Here is a 15,924-nt window from a genome sequence, read left to right on the forward strand (position 1 = left end):
ACTTAGGTTCTATGCAAGAGTATTCTTCCAGCAAAAGTTATGTTTGGTTGAGATATGGAACACTACCCTCTCATAATAACTAGCTAGTTCTATCAGTCATGATTAATGGAAGAAGTTATATACAGCACCAGTAGGATCAGTACCATAGTGTGTGTTCTCATAAACCACTCCTGTCCCTGTACCTGGATCTATTATCACCTCACTCTCTTGCTATTATTAAGGGGAGTGTGTTGCTACTGAAAAGTATCCTATGCTCTAGATTATCTTTACAGTATGGCTGTCCCTCTCACCTACGGAACATTCATTGTCGGCAGGCCTGGGTGGAAACATGACGCCATATAGCGAGAAAGCAACCCTTCCAAGGTTGGTACGCCTGGTAGGCCTAATGCTGACCACATTCCTTCCATTCTCTGCGCATCGGGGGCTGAAATCTGGGACAAATATGTCGATGCTCCCCCTCTCCCTGCTGGGAATGCCGGAGCGTAATTATGCATAAAATTACAGAAAACCCCTCTTGGAGTTCCAAAAACGAATCGTTAGAAGAAACTGAAGGGGTATGGGAAACATCAAAAGCAGGTGATGAAACATATGGAGCAGTCTGATGTATCGCCGATACAAAAGAAATCGACGATGCTTGGTCATCCAAAGATGGCGGTGTCTCCTTTCTTTTGTACTGGCCTCTCCCATAAAACTTCATCTATTGTTCCACCGACCAACCACGACAAACTGAACAAGGATTAGTAACAGTACATACGTTTTCTCTGCACCTACTACATGTTGGATGAGGATCTGTAAATACCTTTGTTAAAAATCTTGAACAAGGAAACCCACTCACTCCAGGGCATTTCCTGTCTCTTGTGAGATCCCAAAGAAATTTCCCTTGGTGAAGCAAAATTCTCCATTTCTCACAACGTACACACACCTAGCAGATCACGTCCACACTGAGATCACCCAGAGAGAGAGAAAAAAGGGAAAATATGAATAAAACAGGCAAACTAAACCGGCTTTAAACAGATAGAAAGTAATGAATAAAACAGGCAAACAGATAGAGTAATCATGTCCAGGCAGTAGGAAAGTAACTGATGGGTCAAAGGAAGCCAAGGGCATTCTGGGAACTACAATACCCCATGACCTGGTACAGATGCCAATAGTAGTCCCTGGATCTCACAAGTTTTTTTTATTAATTCTACCGGTTCCCAGCTTGGCGCTAGTATTATCCTATTGTTAAGACCGAAGGTTTGTTTCATATATGAACAAATGCAAAATGTCGTCACCAATGATGAAAATAAACTTCCAACCACAGTCAGAGTTTAGTCCTACGGATATAAACTTTTGATGCAGCCAACAAAAAATAAATGGTTTACAAGTAAGTGGCAGAGATGAGATGGAATGGAATATGAAATTTAGGCCAAAGGCCAGTGCTGGGACACGAGGTCATTCAGTGCTGAACACTACATTGAGAATAAAAAGATTTTAGAGGTGTACCAGGAGCAAATCCTTACGTGCACTCTTGAAATAACTGTTAGGAGAGGGTGGAAAGTGAGATGGAAGAAAGAGAATATGAACAGGGTTGCAGTAAAAGGAATGGGCTGCAGCTATGGGCCAAAGGGACAGCGCAAAATCTGTAACTGCTACAGCGCGCTGCAGGCATTACCCCATCCTACTGGACATAGTTTGATGCATGTATGACAATTTAATAACTAGTCAATCTTGTATTTTCTGAAGACCAACAACATTAAGCAAGGGTGAACAAAATAAACAAGTTTAACCAAATTTGACAAAATGCCATATCATTCAAAATTTCTGATAAAAACTAAAATACACTTACTGTTGTAGTAGGGATGCTGGCAATATCGGCTCCACTAGACAAGGCCACCAACTTCTCCTGAACTTTTGACATGCGCTTCTCCACCCTCTCGTGCCTGCTGTGAGGAGGTACATAATTGACTATGTCTTTAGTGTGCTCCGAGAGGATGGCACTAATGCGCTCCATAGCTGCGGCATCTTCGACTCTCATATCCTCATCAAGGTAATCTTCACCTTCTTCTAGTTCGTCTTGCAAAGGTGATGAATCACTGCCGTGTTTGGCTTTTTTCCGTTTCTCTGAAAATCCAGAATCATTACTATCGAGCAAAAAATGACCTAGGACAAGTGCAACCAATCCTTTTTCTTTATTTCCCATATCTAACTTCTGTTAATTCTTTCGAATGAACACCATATTCTCTGGAAGGTTAAATTTATAATCAATAGCCCCTGTGGGCTTCTTCCATATGAGCAAGGTTCATCTTCTGAGTAATAGTAATGAGAAAAATAAACAAATAAATAATGATAATAATAATAATAGACCAGAAAACTAGGAAACATATGACAATAAACGAAGCACTACACCCTAGAGCAAATACGGACAGCCTATAAATAACACGAAAGGAAGGAGGGTGAGGACTACTAAGCATAGAGGACTTCGTCAACATCGAAAATAGAGCACTGAGGCAATATCTGAATACCAGTGAAGACAAGTGGCTCAAGAGTGCATGGGAAGAAGGACTGATAAAAGTAGACGAAGACCCAGAAATATACAGATTGACAAACAGAACAGGAATGGCACAACAAACCAGTGCATGGACAAAACACGAGACAGACCAAAGAACTAACCAGTGATGAAACATGGCAATGGCTACAGAGGGGAGAGTTCACGATAGATGGAAATAATATCTCTCCCACATGCACGAAGGGCAATACGAAAAATGAGACCATAAACCACATAGCAAGGAACCCGTACAAAAGAGGCATGATTTAGTGGCAAAAGCCCTCCACTGGAGCCTGTGAAAGAAACACCAGCTACCTTGCAGTAATAAGTAGTACAAGCACCAACCTGAAGGAGTGATAGAAAACGATCAGGCATAGATCCTCTGGGACTCTGGTATCAGAACAGATAAGGTGATACATGCAAATAGACCAGATGTGACGTTGAAGAGAAAGGGAAAAAATGTTTAAGTATCAAGACCTGAAAATAGAAATAAGAAGGATATGGGATATGCCAGTGGAAATTGTACCCATAATCAAAGGAACACTAGGCACGATCCCAAGATTCCTGGAAAGGAATCTGGAAAAACTAGAGGCTGAAGTAGCTCCAGGATTCATGCAGAAGTGTGTAAGAAAAATGGACTCCAAAGGAGGCAGGATGCAACCTGGAACCCCACACTATAAATACCACCCAGTCGAATTGGAGGACCATGATAAGACAAAAAAATAATTTTATTTAATTAAAAAAAAAATGATATCACTCATTGATGTTGCAATGCCATGGGACACCATAGATGAGAAAGACAAAAAATTGAAGATAAGAATCAAAACCTAAAAACCGAAATAAGGAAATTATGGGATGTGCCAGTGAAAATTGTACTCATAATCATAGGAACACTAGGCACAATTCCAAGATCTCTAAATGGAACCTGGAAAAACTAGATGCTGAAATAGTTCTAAGGGTCATGCAGTAAAAAAAGTGATGGAGTCCTAAGGAGGCAAGATGCAAACCAGAACCACCAACTATAAAAACCACCCAGTCAAATAGGATAACTGTGACAGACAAAATAAATAAAATAATAATTATAATAATATTAGACAAAAGACAACCAATCTTTAAAATTATTTCCAGACATTCAAAACATCAAGTTTCTTAACTATGACAATCTTCTGAAATAAAAATATACTTCATATATCTTAGACATACCTTCTCCAATCATATATTGTATAATGCATACAAATATATTTACATCTCTGACCGGCAAATTTGAGAGCAAAAAATTCTTAAGTTCAAGAAAATTTACACAAACCAAAATATTAGATGGATAGATTGATAAAATAATCTGTACTCAATCAGTCGACCCTCATGTGCTTTATGTGGAAGTACAGTACAATGCAATTCCAAGTACATGAGTCGTACTAAGCTCCAAGGCAGAATATTCCACCGTTTCTAGAAATTACCTGCAATAATAAAAAAAAAATCCCATAGATGAATTTACCTTTATAGTCATCCAGTACTTCTTTGGTTTTAGCATCTGCCTTCACGACTAACTTCTTATCTGCAATCTCATAGTCATGGAGAAGACGGATGGCTCTTAACGCTGCATCAGGATTGCCAAATTCGCAAAAACCAAATGCTGAAAGAATAGAAAGTTGATTTTTCTTTATTTAAAAAAGATCACTTTTTCTATATTTCCTGTTATCCTCTGTCATTTCTTTCAACAGAACATCGTAATCCTTGGAAGCTTCAATTTCAAGTCAATGGCCCCTGAAGGCTTGCTCCATATAAATACGTAAGGGTTTACCTTCTGAATAATGAGAACAATTATATAGATATAACACTCTTGAGTCCTGTCTGTCATACATCTAGGTATTCCAGAAACTAAAGAAATGGAGTGTACCTCATTCTACATAAACTAACCTTGCAGCTTCCCAGAAGCTCCTTGTACTCGTTTCCAGCTGAGAACGGTGCCACAGGTGTTTAAAATGTATCTCACCATAACATCAGGTGCCCTTTCAGTAATGTTGCCTACAAACACTGTGACAGCAGGCCCTGACGATTCTATTCGCTTCGAGTAACTCGGGGGCTTGATTCCATGATTGGTTGATGTTGTCTGTGGAGTCTTACTACCTAAAGAATTATTTGCATTGTGAGGAGGCAGGGGAGGACGGCTCGGTAACGGAGTGGGGATCTTTGAGATTGCCTGCAAAGAAATATGAACACTTGTGTAAATAGAAGAAATAAACATCAATAAACAAACAATCATTATGCACATATGGTGAACACTTACGTATATTTAAAAAATTAATCTGAATGCTTAATCCACACCTACCTGGGTTATGGGGATGCCAACCGGCGTTACGATATTAGCTGCAAAATAAAAGAACACGTTCGTGAAATTGTACGGTAACTTCCATCACTCCTCAATAAATTATATAACAAATGTAGAACCCAGCTTCCAATTGGTTCCCTGGAAATGATTTCATATTCTTTCCTAAGTGAAGTTGTACTCACTAGGAGCACAGGAAATTCTGCACTTTACTTCCTTAACAAGAACAACTATGAACAAGAGAACCAAACAGATGGTAGAGTACAGTATATTACATAACATGACTTCTTTTCTCGCTTACCAAGAGTTGACAAAGGATGCTGTTCAATGGCTGTAAGTGGTCCTCCTGGAAAAAAATGAAAAAGTGGCACGCCACATGGGCCCATCTCGGAATCAATTCTAATAGAGTGAATCTTAAAAATGAAATAAAATGGCATGTTTATCTATTATACGATGTGGTGACAATGAAACATAATCATTAGAAAGAAAACATGATTAAAATTAAGAAATGCTATATTTTTTTTTTTTTTTTACTAAAGACCATATACAGATGGCTTATCCCTGTAAATGAACTAAGATATAAAAACTAGCTGCAATAACAGACAACAGACAGCAGTACTTACTCAAATTTGTAAATGCCATTTTATTTGTATTTCTAACCAAGAAAAAGTAAATTCAACAAAACATGTAGTTAATGAAAAAGTTTCTATGCCTAATTAAATGAAAAAGCTGCACAGTTAATCAAAATCTGCAGTGAATGTCTACGTCATGCACTAACAGTAAGTTATCAGTCAGAGAGGGATACCTGCATTTTATGGCATTTGTGAAGTTTAATAAAAGTACTAATAGCTCATTTTCTTAACCATTAACATCCTGTCAAGATAAACAATTCCTATTCTTTCGTGGACTAAGACGACTTCACTTGTAGGAGAATCCTAGGACACAATAGCAAAATTGGTTGTATTCAAAGGCAGAGGTATAATAGTGAATGAAACAAACTGAACTAGTCAAGTGGGCAAGTGTGTGCCAATGAAAGGCAACATTGGAACTATTGTGGGAAATGCCAAATGGACTGGAAAAAACCTCACCTCTCAGTCAATTTCAGAGAGAGAGAGAGAGAGAGAGAGAGAGAGAGAGAGAGAGAGAGAGAGAGAGAGAGAGAGAGAGAGAGATGAACAGTCACAATCTGTGATATCCAGTAGTATATAATTCAGCCACAATGTTCTCTCTTGTGTCTAATTAAAAAAATAAAAACAAGTTTTTTATTACTGTACGTGTTTTGCATCTTACATCAACACCTGCCTATACTGCTATGAACAGAAGTATTGCTATAAAAGAGGACAAAATATTTAGAATTCCATACCTCTTAAAAATCTAAAACTCTTAATTTTATGTATATACACAAAAGCCGCTATAACTGAAAAACAAATATTACATCACAAACACTGCTACAAAATACTATATCAAAATATATCTGCAATTCTAAGGAGTTTCCTCCTTCCTAAAGGGTACATAGTTACATGTCTGCTTATTGGCCATGTTTATGTTCATGTTTAGTATAATTTATTTAATTACCAATTTGTTAATTTACTTTTTCTTGGCTAATAGGTAACTTTTTCCGTATTTCCCATTACCTTGTTACTTCTTTCAAATGAACACCATATTCTTTGGAACCTTTAATTTTGTCATTGGCCACTGTGGGCTTGCTCCATATGAATAGAGTTCATATTCATAATTATAACAACAATAATCAACGCATTTTTTAACATTTTAATTCTATTTCTACGGAGTAAAGATGCTTAACCTGGTCTATATACCACTGGCTTAAAATTGGTTAAGGAGCTCCATCAATGTAAAATAAGAAATTATATACCAGTTACTGGAAAAATCATGACTACTGATATGCCATTTTCAAGCTACCCTGATTTTAACAGTTACCTTACCAAGTAAGAAGCTTATTTGGCAGAACATATACTTGGCAGTACATGAATCCCAAAGGAAAACCTTTATGACTGAGCAATGCAAACTGCTTTCAACTACAACTGTAAACTGATTCAGTGAAGATTCATTATCGATACATACATCGAAAAAAAGTCAGAAAATTGTTTGACTAATATATGTACTGTAATAGCTAGAGTATGCACTATTACACTTTAAACAGTAGCAGCCCATCTTATGATATACAAATGGTAACAGTGTACTATAAATTAATTAATTATTAAGCATTAAATGTTGGATGGCTTAGGCTCACTTTAAGCCATACATTTTAAAAATCTAATGAAACAGCAACTTTCCTCTCACCTATATTTGTTTCATTACAAACCAATTAATCATACATTTTCTTTAATGTCATGATTTGGAAATCTCTGTCTAACCAGACTAATAATAGTAGAGGCTGAGAAAATCCTCATTGCTTCATCATGTCTGCTGATCCTGGTCTCACAGCATTCTCAGTTAACATCATCAGTTCCCCACAATCACAACTGCCACCAACAGTACCTGGCATGTCAATTATTATATTCATTTGATTTTATTCATCTTATTCCTTTTGTTTGTGAGTGCTCTGTTTTGTCACCTTTGATGTCTTCCCCTCCAGGGTTATGGGTGACAATAAATACATGTTTTATTCTCTGTCCTGTTAATTTTTTTGCTATCTTCTGCATTGCATTCCTATGCTTTAGTAATGTAGCCTAACCCATCTTTCTGGTATAGGCCACTTTTTCATCTTATGTTAAAGTACATAAATTATTTTCTACTATGTATACAAAGATAATATTTCTATTAACAGTTAATTTTTGAAAGCTCCCCTTTGCAGGGGCAGCAATAAGCCAAATGTATGAGTGTGCAAGCTGTTTGGCCTCTGACCCTATATCTCTAAATCCCTTCTGGGTTCTATGGCATTCTGTTCTTACCTGAGGACTGATATGAAGCTTGCCTCCTCTGAACAAGCAATTCAAGAACTATGTGATCAATAATGTTGTGATGAAACAAAATTGGCTCTGTAAGAAAATTCTTAGTTGTTCACTGAAAAATTAATTGAGAAGGAGAAAAGAGAGACAAAAAGGAAATAGTAACAGCTGGCATGATATAGAATGCGCAGTGTGAGTTTCCAGAATCTTAACTAAAATGAGCACAGTGAGACCCAGATTTCTGTCATGCAAATAGAGCAATATATGACTGATGGGTTTGTATAAGACATTTTTTAAAAACTTTCAACAGTTTAGTTTACAGAAAATCACCCAGAGATCAGCTAAGGCTGTCCTTAAACCAACCTGGCACAGGAAGGTTCACTCGTTACCTCTTGTATCATCCCTCTGTTATAACACACAATTACAGAAATCAATACTGGGAAAATGAAGCCAAGCAAAATATCGTTAGTGCAACTGCAAGAGGAAACAAAAATAAACCATAATGTGGGTCAAAGAACAATTCCAAAATTACAAATTGCTAGTAACAGAAGTAAACTTCAGTGAAACCTTCAGTAAAATTAACGTCTTAGTTTTTCTAATTTTTCTGAAAAAGTATACAGCAGAATCTCACAATAATGGACCCTTTTTATCAGATCTTCTTGGTAAAGTGTCTACTCTTAGGAAAAGTGGGTAATGGTTAAAATTCTTACGCAGGCATACCTGGATCAGGCAGCAAAATAAATTATGCAAGCCTGAGCTATGAGGGAGACTGGGTGTACATGAGGAGTAACACATAAGAAGGCAGGATAAGGGACCAAGGTTACTGGTCCTTTACCCTGCATGATGAATGGAATGAGGAGACTATACCCAAAATTTCCATGTATAATTTATAGAAACTAAGAATAATCAACAAAATAAAAAGCTATCAGCAGTTACGCAAGTGGCCTTTGGAATACATTGTGGTGCAGAAATCAAAATAGCAATATGCTGGACAGGTGTTAGCAAGAATGACAAAACAGAAGCAACATCAATAACAATAAAAGGAGCTAAACAATAGACATCTAAATTTGGGGAATCCTTGACAGTAATAATACAAAGAAATGCCACCTCAGCTTTAAATGATTTGATCCTCCATTTAACAAATTCTCATTCAACAACACTTCTGACAACTACTTATTCACTTCTGCAAAAGCTATCACTACCAAGACTGTTGTCACATTTCTTTCAAAAATTGTGCAAATTAATTCTCACCCTTTCCCTGTCTTGGAGAATTTCTACCCAAACTCCAGTCCCATCAGGTCTCTAGCATTGCATTTTCTACATAATTCCCCCAGTATTTTTCTGTGCCTTTTTCCAGCTACACCCATAATCATTCCTTCTCGGACTTGGGCGCTCATCACTTCCCAAGTTTCCAAGCCATCTTAACTTCATGATTTCTATCTGCTATCTGCTTTCCATGTGCTGGAACCCATGGACTCTTTTACTTAATCATTTGAAATACACTTTTTGGACTACCCTACAACCATAAATCTCAACATTTCCCCTCAAACAATTTCATACAATTTTTCCAATCATGAATGGGTACAAAAAGAGCACTCAAGTCAAATCAAGAGTGTCCTGTGTATGTACTTGAAAACAAAACACCAGAGGATGTTACTCTCCATTTCATGGCTCTCGAGAGGTGCTGAAGTTTGTACACTCCCATGGCTGTTCTATCAATAATGAAGGAGGAAAATTTGAGCAAGACAAAGTTTAAGAAGCTGAACAGCTAGATGGGGAGATGCCTTAGGCAATGGATGTATGGCTGAAAAGTAAAAGGCACAAAGAAATGCAGATGGGATGCCTCACACACGGGACAACTTTGTTTGTGCCATCTATAGCAGATTTTTGCATAACATCAATTCCAAATCATCCAAAAAGTATCCATTATTGCAAGTTGTTGCTAGCAAAAAATAAAAGTTAATCAATATGTTTGGGGTTCAGAGAATTACCCAGAAGGGAAGGATTCAGTTAAGACCTCTTGTACCATAACCTGTTACAGAAAACCATATAACTGAAATCAGTACTGGAAAAATAAAGCCATGCACATGGTTAAAGGAGTTGCAGAAAAATATAAAAACTTGATCATTCTAAGGGAGGAGGGGGTAAAACAACCATTCTTAACTACATACTTGCTAGAGTGAAAGGTGCGCCCATCATTGTAGGCATCGGCACGCCTGGCATTAAAGGGGGTCGTGGCGGAAATGCCATGTTGCATCTGAAATTAGAAAGGATTTCATCTCATAAAAGGTGACAAAAACTTATACAATGCATTACAGTACTAAAAACCAGTAATAATACTATCAAAATCACACCCAGTTCTTGAAGCAGCGGGATAATCTTTAATAATAAAGGGGTATAATGGGGGTAAGGCCAAAAGACAATATTTTCTGACTGGGTATGTATGATGAAGTAAAGGCGAGATAACTTGAAAACCTTGAAAAAAAATACTTACCATCTTTTAATTTATGTTTTTATGCAGTCAAGCTCTGTGGGATGCCATGTTAATATCAACCCCTCTGAGATGAGCATAAACATAAACAAAATGACAAATTTTAAATAAATATTTATATATTTTTCATAGCTAACAAACCTCAAGTCATCTCACCTTTATGGCATTGTATAGACCCTATTCAATAGTCAAACAATATTTCACAAATAAATAATATTTCTGTGTGGGGCTCTCCCTAAGAATTACCCATAAGCCTCATGAACATTTATTATCTCAGGAGTTTTGCATGATCTTCCCTATTGCATAACATTAATTTTCACTGAATAATAGGAATGAGTTCTCTGCTGGCAGCTGTTGGTCAGCAGAAATATCACCATTGCTATGATGAATAATAAGCCTACATAACCTACTGCTTGCCCTACTAAGCAAGCAGATAGAATACAGTATAAGATTATGGCCAAAGGCCTAGTGCAGGAACCTGTGAGGTCATTTAGTGCTGAAAAGGAAATTGACAGTAAAAAGGTTTTTAAAAGTGTAAAATGAGGACAATCTTGCAGTTGCACTATGAAACAACTGTAAGGAAAGGTTGGAAAAGAATATGAAAGACAGTACAGTAAAAGGAATGAAAGGGGTTGCAGCTAGGGCAAAAGGTACACTGACAGCACTAACCCCTCCAAGAGAGAGAACGGATAGAATACACTGTTTGGACAGACCAACATCCTCACACAGGACCTTAGTTATGTACCTCCGCTACATCAGCCAGTGGTTCTTAAACTTTTTATCACCATGCCCCTCTAAGAGTTGGTCTTTCCCTCCATGCCCCCTGGCATATATGAGTAAAATTTCCCCCCACCCTATTTTACAGGAAAATAAAAAGAAATAAAGAAAAGGGGTTTCAAGGGATAGGGATGGAGGTAAGTAATTGCAAAATATGGTAAGCCCAACAAGTCTAACTAGAGTAGCAGACTATAGGAAACTTACGTTATAAGAGCTGAGAGGACGTGGTCGTCATGTGAGTGACGAATTGCTCCCGTCCTGAAGAGATACCATATTGGATTTAAAAACTGCCTTAAACACATATTCTACGAAGACTTCACATGCTTATATTTTAGTCCGTATGGCAGTTTCATAGGTAGATCTCATTTTGTTGATGAAACTTCAATCTTTTGAATGGTATGCTTAAAGATATAATTATACTGTTGTTTCACTAACTAAATATGGAGTGAAAAAAGTGGTCTTAACATGTCGCCATCTGGTCGTTTACCCTAGGCCTATCATGCTAGGAACCAATAAGCAAAATAAGAGCTATTAAAGGCTTAAATTACCTAATGATGAAGTAATCCTACAACCAAGGGTAATAGCAGGTAGGCCATTTCCACATACAGTAAAATACAACCCTCTGCAGGCCTACCCTGCTATGAACACCAAATGGAACAAATAATCATCATGGCAGTCAAAAAAAAATGTGAGAGATTTTTGACCGAAATATTATTACCTATATCTAGTTGCTAGGAATAGCCTATCCATGTATGGTAACAACTAACAACGAAGCACTGTAGGCAAGACCTAGTAGGTAGGTAGTAGGTCTGTCTCTCCTGTTAGAAACAAGTAGAACAAACAATCATCATGACAGTGAGAAAAACAAGTGGGAAATCTGTAGTATTCAGGCTCTTAACTGATTAAAAGAAATAATAAAGTTGATTACGAGTACGACTGAACATTAGGCTAGCTACACAATAGCTAAAGGTAGGCTTGGTAGGTATCCACGTAGAGTCAAATACCTACTACACGGCTCAGTACTCGCCTAAGCCTATCCTTGTAGGAAATACTAGTAATAAATGAAACAATCATCTTGACATCAACAGTAGGAAGGAAATTTTTAAACAACTTCAATATTAATTAAAAAATAAAGTGATTATCACAAATAGGCTCGACTAAACATTACATAAGGCCAGCATACTAGGCCTTAGATATGTATAGAATAGACGCTTCATAGTACCTAGTATGTCTTAGGTACTTGATTTCACTCGCTACGTTAAAACAACATCCTAAGTATAAGTCATTAACTGATGAATTTACGACGCATTTACTCATTACACAAACGGTTCAACTTTAAACGCGGTAATTACACCGACAGGCCTGTCGGTAACATCCACGTCAATATAAGCTTACGGCAAAACAAACACGGCCGCTCTGAAAGACTAACTCTCATATTTCTCGATAAATACGATTCTACTGACTTATAGGATGTTCTGTACGTTACAAAGGAATACTCAACATGATAGAAATAAGGGTCAATTATACTTACCAGGTCTATGTCATTCACAGCGTCAATAAATAGTGTTTAGTCTACCGCAACGAATGTTTTTGCACTGGGGCAAAATGGCCGATCACACAGTCGGTACACTGCGATTGTGAATTAATACAAAATATTGAGTTTTGTTATATTATAATACAAATTTAGCCAGAAAGATATAAAATTTATGATAAAGATATTTAGTTCAGATTTTTAAATTCTATGTGCTCATTTTACCAACCTGATATTTTTTAAATCGCAAGTTATCCATATTTATCATATACAATATAATAATAAATTTACCATAAACATATGGAATTTAATATCATAAAATTAATTACCCGTGTTTAAATTTATAAGTTTATTTTAGCAACCCGATAGTTTAAAAAAAATCGCAAATAATCGATCAGTTTGAGAACTACCTAAACCGCGAAATTTGTTTCCGTTTTGGGATTTTAACGGAGTGATAATATAATATTATAAATTTCGGCATTAATAGATATAATTAAAGAATTTTATATGGTTAAATTAGAACATATGAATGTTTTTCTATTATGTAAACGTCTTATCCGATAGAAATATCTATTCTTAAGAAAACATCTGAAGAATATCTTACTATTTGCGTCTTATGAAAGTATGGTTTTGACAATATGGAATGTTGATTGATAACTTTTTTCACGTTAACGGAAATGTGGTTACAACAGTATGTCCAGTGGTGACCAGAGGGTCTGGTGACCCAGGTGACATGCAAGCATGTGCTGGTAGCCCGTGATTGTCTGCCGAACTTGGCGGTTAAACCTGACTTCGGCAACAAAGCGTAGAGCTCATGGGGCTCCTCTCTCGAAAGAGGAAAAAGTAGATGGGATACATGGTCAGAGGTGACACGTGCTTGTGCGCCACACGGACATATTTGTAATGCAATAGAACAGATGAAAATAAATGATGATGATGATGATTGTTATTATATTATATCATTTTTTCACAGAAAACTCATAATCACACGAGTCCAGTAAAATGGAAGAGTAAATTCACAGTAGTGTGCCTGTTTGATTTTGTTTTTTAGAAAATATATACACAACAGAAAGCTTTCGATTGACAAGGAGAGCCGTGCAGGTCATCGAAAGCTTTCTGCTGTATGTATATTAAAAAAATAAAAATCAAACAGGCATACTACTGTGGATTTACTTTCCTATTATTATTACTACTATTATATTATCAAGAGGATGACACCTGCTCATATGAACAAGCCGACAGGGACCACTGATCTGAAGTTCAAGCTTCCAAAGAATATCAAGGTGTTCATTAGGAAGAAGCAAGAGGAGGTAAAGGGAAATGCACAAGGAAGAGATCCCACTTATTGAAAAAAAGAAATAAGAAATTCACAAATTAATAAACAGATAAAAATGTATTAATATGCGAGGAGAATAATACTTGGGTAGCAATGCACTGCATCTTTGCAATTGGAACTTCTGAAGTTCGAATTGAACGACATCCTCTGGGAGGCTGTTTCACAGTCCAACGTAGTGAGGAATAGAGGATCTCTGGAACTGAGAAGTTCAACACGATGAACATTTACTGCTTACTGGTGCAGCTGTTCAGTGAATCTGGTTGCTCTCGGCAGTTGAAGAGGATCAGAAATCAATTGTGAATGTGAAAGATCTCTGTTGAAATACAACTTGTGAAAAAGTGACGAAATAGAGACCATCTCTCGATGGTACCACTACCAGTCATAACTGCTGCTATTAAGAAACAGAAACCTATCACCACGAACCACTCTATCCAGAAGAGACAAATCTCTGGCAGAAACAGACATCCATACCTGAGAACAATATTCTAGTAAAGGAAGCAAAAACGGCCTAAAAACAGGTTGCATTGATTTTATCACCGTTATAAATGTATGAGGCCTTTGCTGAAACTTTCATGAGATGTTTCTCAAAAGTTAGATGCGAGTCAAAAGTTACACTGGCGTCCAACCTCATACCTCACCCACTGCACCAATCCCGATTGAGGCTGAGGGTGTCTCTATTGAGGCCACAGGGAATCTGGCGGGCTATGGTGGTCAGCATTCAATGACAATCTTCATTTAAATGCGCCTCTATCCATCAGGAGCCTCCTGCTGTAAGCGTGATTGGTAGTGTGTGTGTTATGGGCCTCCTTCTGCTGAAGGTGTGAGTGTTCATCACTGCTGTGCTTGGCCTTGTAGTAGATGTCGTGGGTAGTGGGTTGTGAGGCCTTTCAACAAATTTCGTCTGTCATTTTTTAGCAGGTCCACAATGGGCATACCTGCATCATTTGGGAGGTCAATACAGTTTAGTCATAAAGCAGTGCAGCCAAATCTCCCTGGCGACGTCGATCTTCTGGTGCTGCCCTTTTGCATCAAACTGTGACGGTATGAGGAAGGACTCCCGCTCACTGTAGGATGCCCTTGCAGATGTTTCCCCTTATGTGGTTTTGCAGAGATCGAAGGTTTGTCAGTTCCTCGTTGGACGAGTGGTTAATGTGCACGCCTCGTGATTCGGTAGTCCCGAGTTCGATTCCCCGCTCCGGAATCAGAGGAATTTGTTTCTGGTGATTAGAACATAGGTCCCGTTGCTGGGTGACCAATTGGTTCCTATCCACGTAAAAATATCTAATCCTTCTAGCCATCCCTAGGAGAGCTGTTAATCAGCTCAGTGATCTGGTTAAAAGTTAAGTATATCTTAGTTTTTCCAGATCACTGAGGTGATTAACAGCTCTCCTAGGGCTGGCTAGAAGGATTAGATATTTTTACGTGGCTAGGAACCAATTGGTTACCTAGCAACGGGACCTACAGTTTATTGTGGAATCCGAACCACATTATATCGAGAAATTAATTTCTATCACCAGAAATGTATTCCTCTGATTCCGCGTTGACAGAGCCGAGAATCAAACGTTGGACCACCGGATTGGTAGCCAAGCGCGAAAACCACTCGTCCAATGAGGAACTAGTGATCTGGTTAAACTAAGATATACTACTTAATTCTTTCTTCGAGAGTTTATCTGGTATGGGCGGAAGAAAACAGGGAGAACTGTGATCACGAACTAGTGGAATTCTTTGTGTACAAGCGATTCTTTTTCATGTAAGTGATTATTCTAAAATAAACGAGATGACGCCAGGGTCTCACAACTTGTACTAGGTAGAACCGAGACAAAAGAAGGAGTTGGAGTGGGGATATTTGTCAAAACAGTATACAAAGTATCTATAATGAACCCAAATGTGTTCAATACATTCGAATATATCAACACTAAAATTACACACATGAATAAACATACACAAACTATAACAGTTTATACAAATCACCAAGCACAAGTAAGAGATCACTTAGATGTTTCTTCAAACTACACGTATGTATGAAA

The 15,924-nt window shown here is 37.5% G+C and overlaps 1 protein-coding gene across 6 annotated transcripts in view; it reads right to left on the reverse strand.

Moving 5' to 3' along the window:
- LOC135202535 (RNA-binding protein 25-like) overlaps positions 1 to 12,670 on the reverse strand; it is a 74,120-nt gene extending 61,450 nt beyond the window's left edge. The window contains exons 1-9 of one of the 6 annotated variants that reach the window (XM_064231999.1): positions 12,562 to 12,647; positions 11,749 to 11,848; positions 11,235 to 11,288; positions 9,934 to 10,019; positions 5,155 to 5,199; positions 4,857 to 4,894; positions 4,445 to 4,727; positions 4,023 to 4,160; positions 1,829 to 2,103 (exon numbers count right to left, since the gene is read on the reverse strand). In XM_064231999.1, the coding sequence (XP_064088069.1) occupies positions 1,829 to 2,103; positions 4,023 to 4,160; positions 4,445 to 4,727; positions 4,857 to 4,894; positions 5,155 to 5,199; positions 9,934 to 10,019; positions 11,235 to 11,288; positions 11,749 to 11,780 (951 nt within the window). In that variant the 5' untranslated portion in view covers positions 11,781 to 11,848; positions 12,562 to 12,647. Of the gene's footprint in view, positions 1 to 1,828; positions 2,104 to 4,022; positions 4,161 to 4,444; positions 4,728 to 4,856; positions 4,895 to 5,154; positions 5,200 to 9,933; positions 10,020 to 11,234; positions 11,289 to 11,748; positions 11,849 to 12,561 lie in introns of all 6 variants that reach the window. The other 5 variants (XM_064232000.1, XM_064232001.1, XM_064232002.1 and 2 more) reach the window with 5 other exon arrangements.
- Positions 12,671 to 15,924: the final 3,254 nt, after the last annotated feature.

The sequence above is a fragment of the Macrobrachium nipponense genome, chromosome 30, assembly GCF_015104395.2.
Source record: "Macrobrachium nipponense isolate FS-2020 chromosome 30, ASM1510439v2, whole genome shotgun sequence".
Classification (NCBI taxonomy): Eukaryota; Metazoa; Arthropoda; class Malacostraca; order Decapoda; family Palaemonidae; genus Macrobrachium; species Macrobrachium nipponense.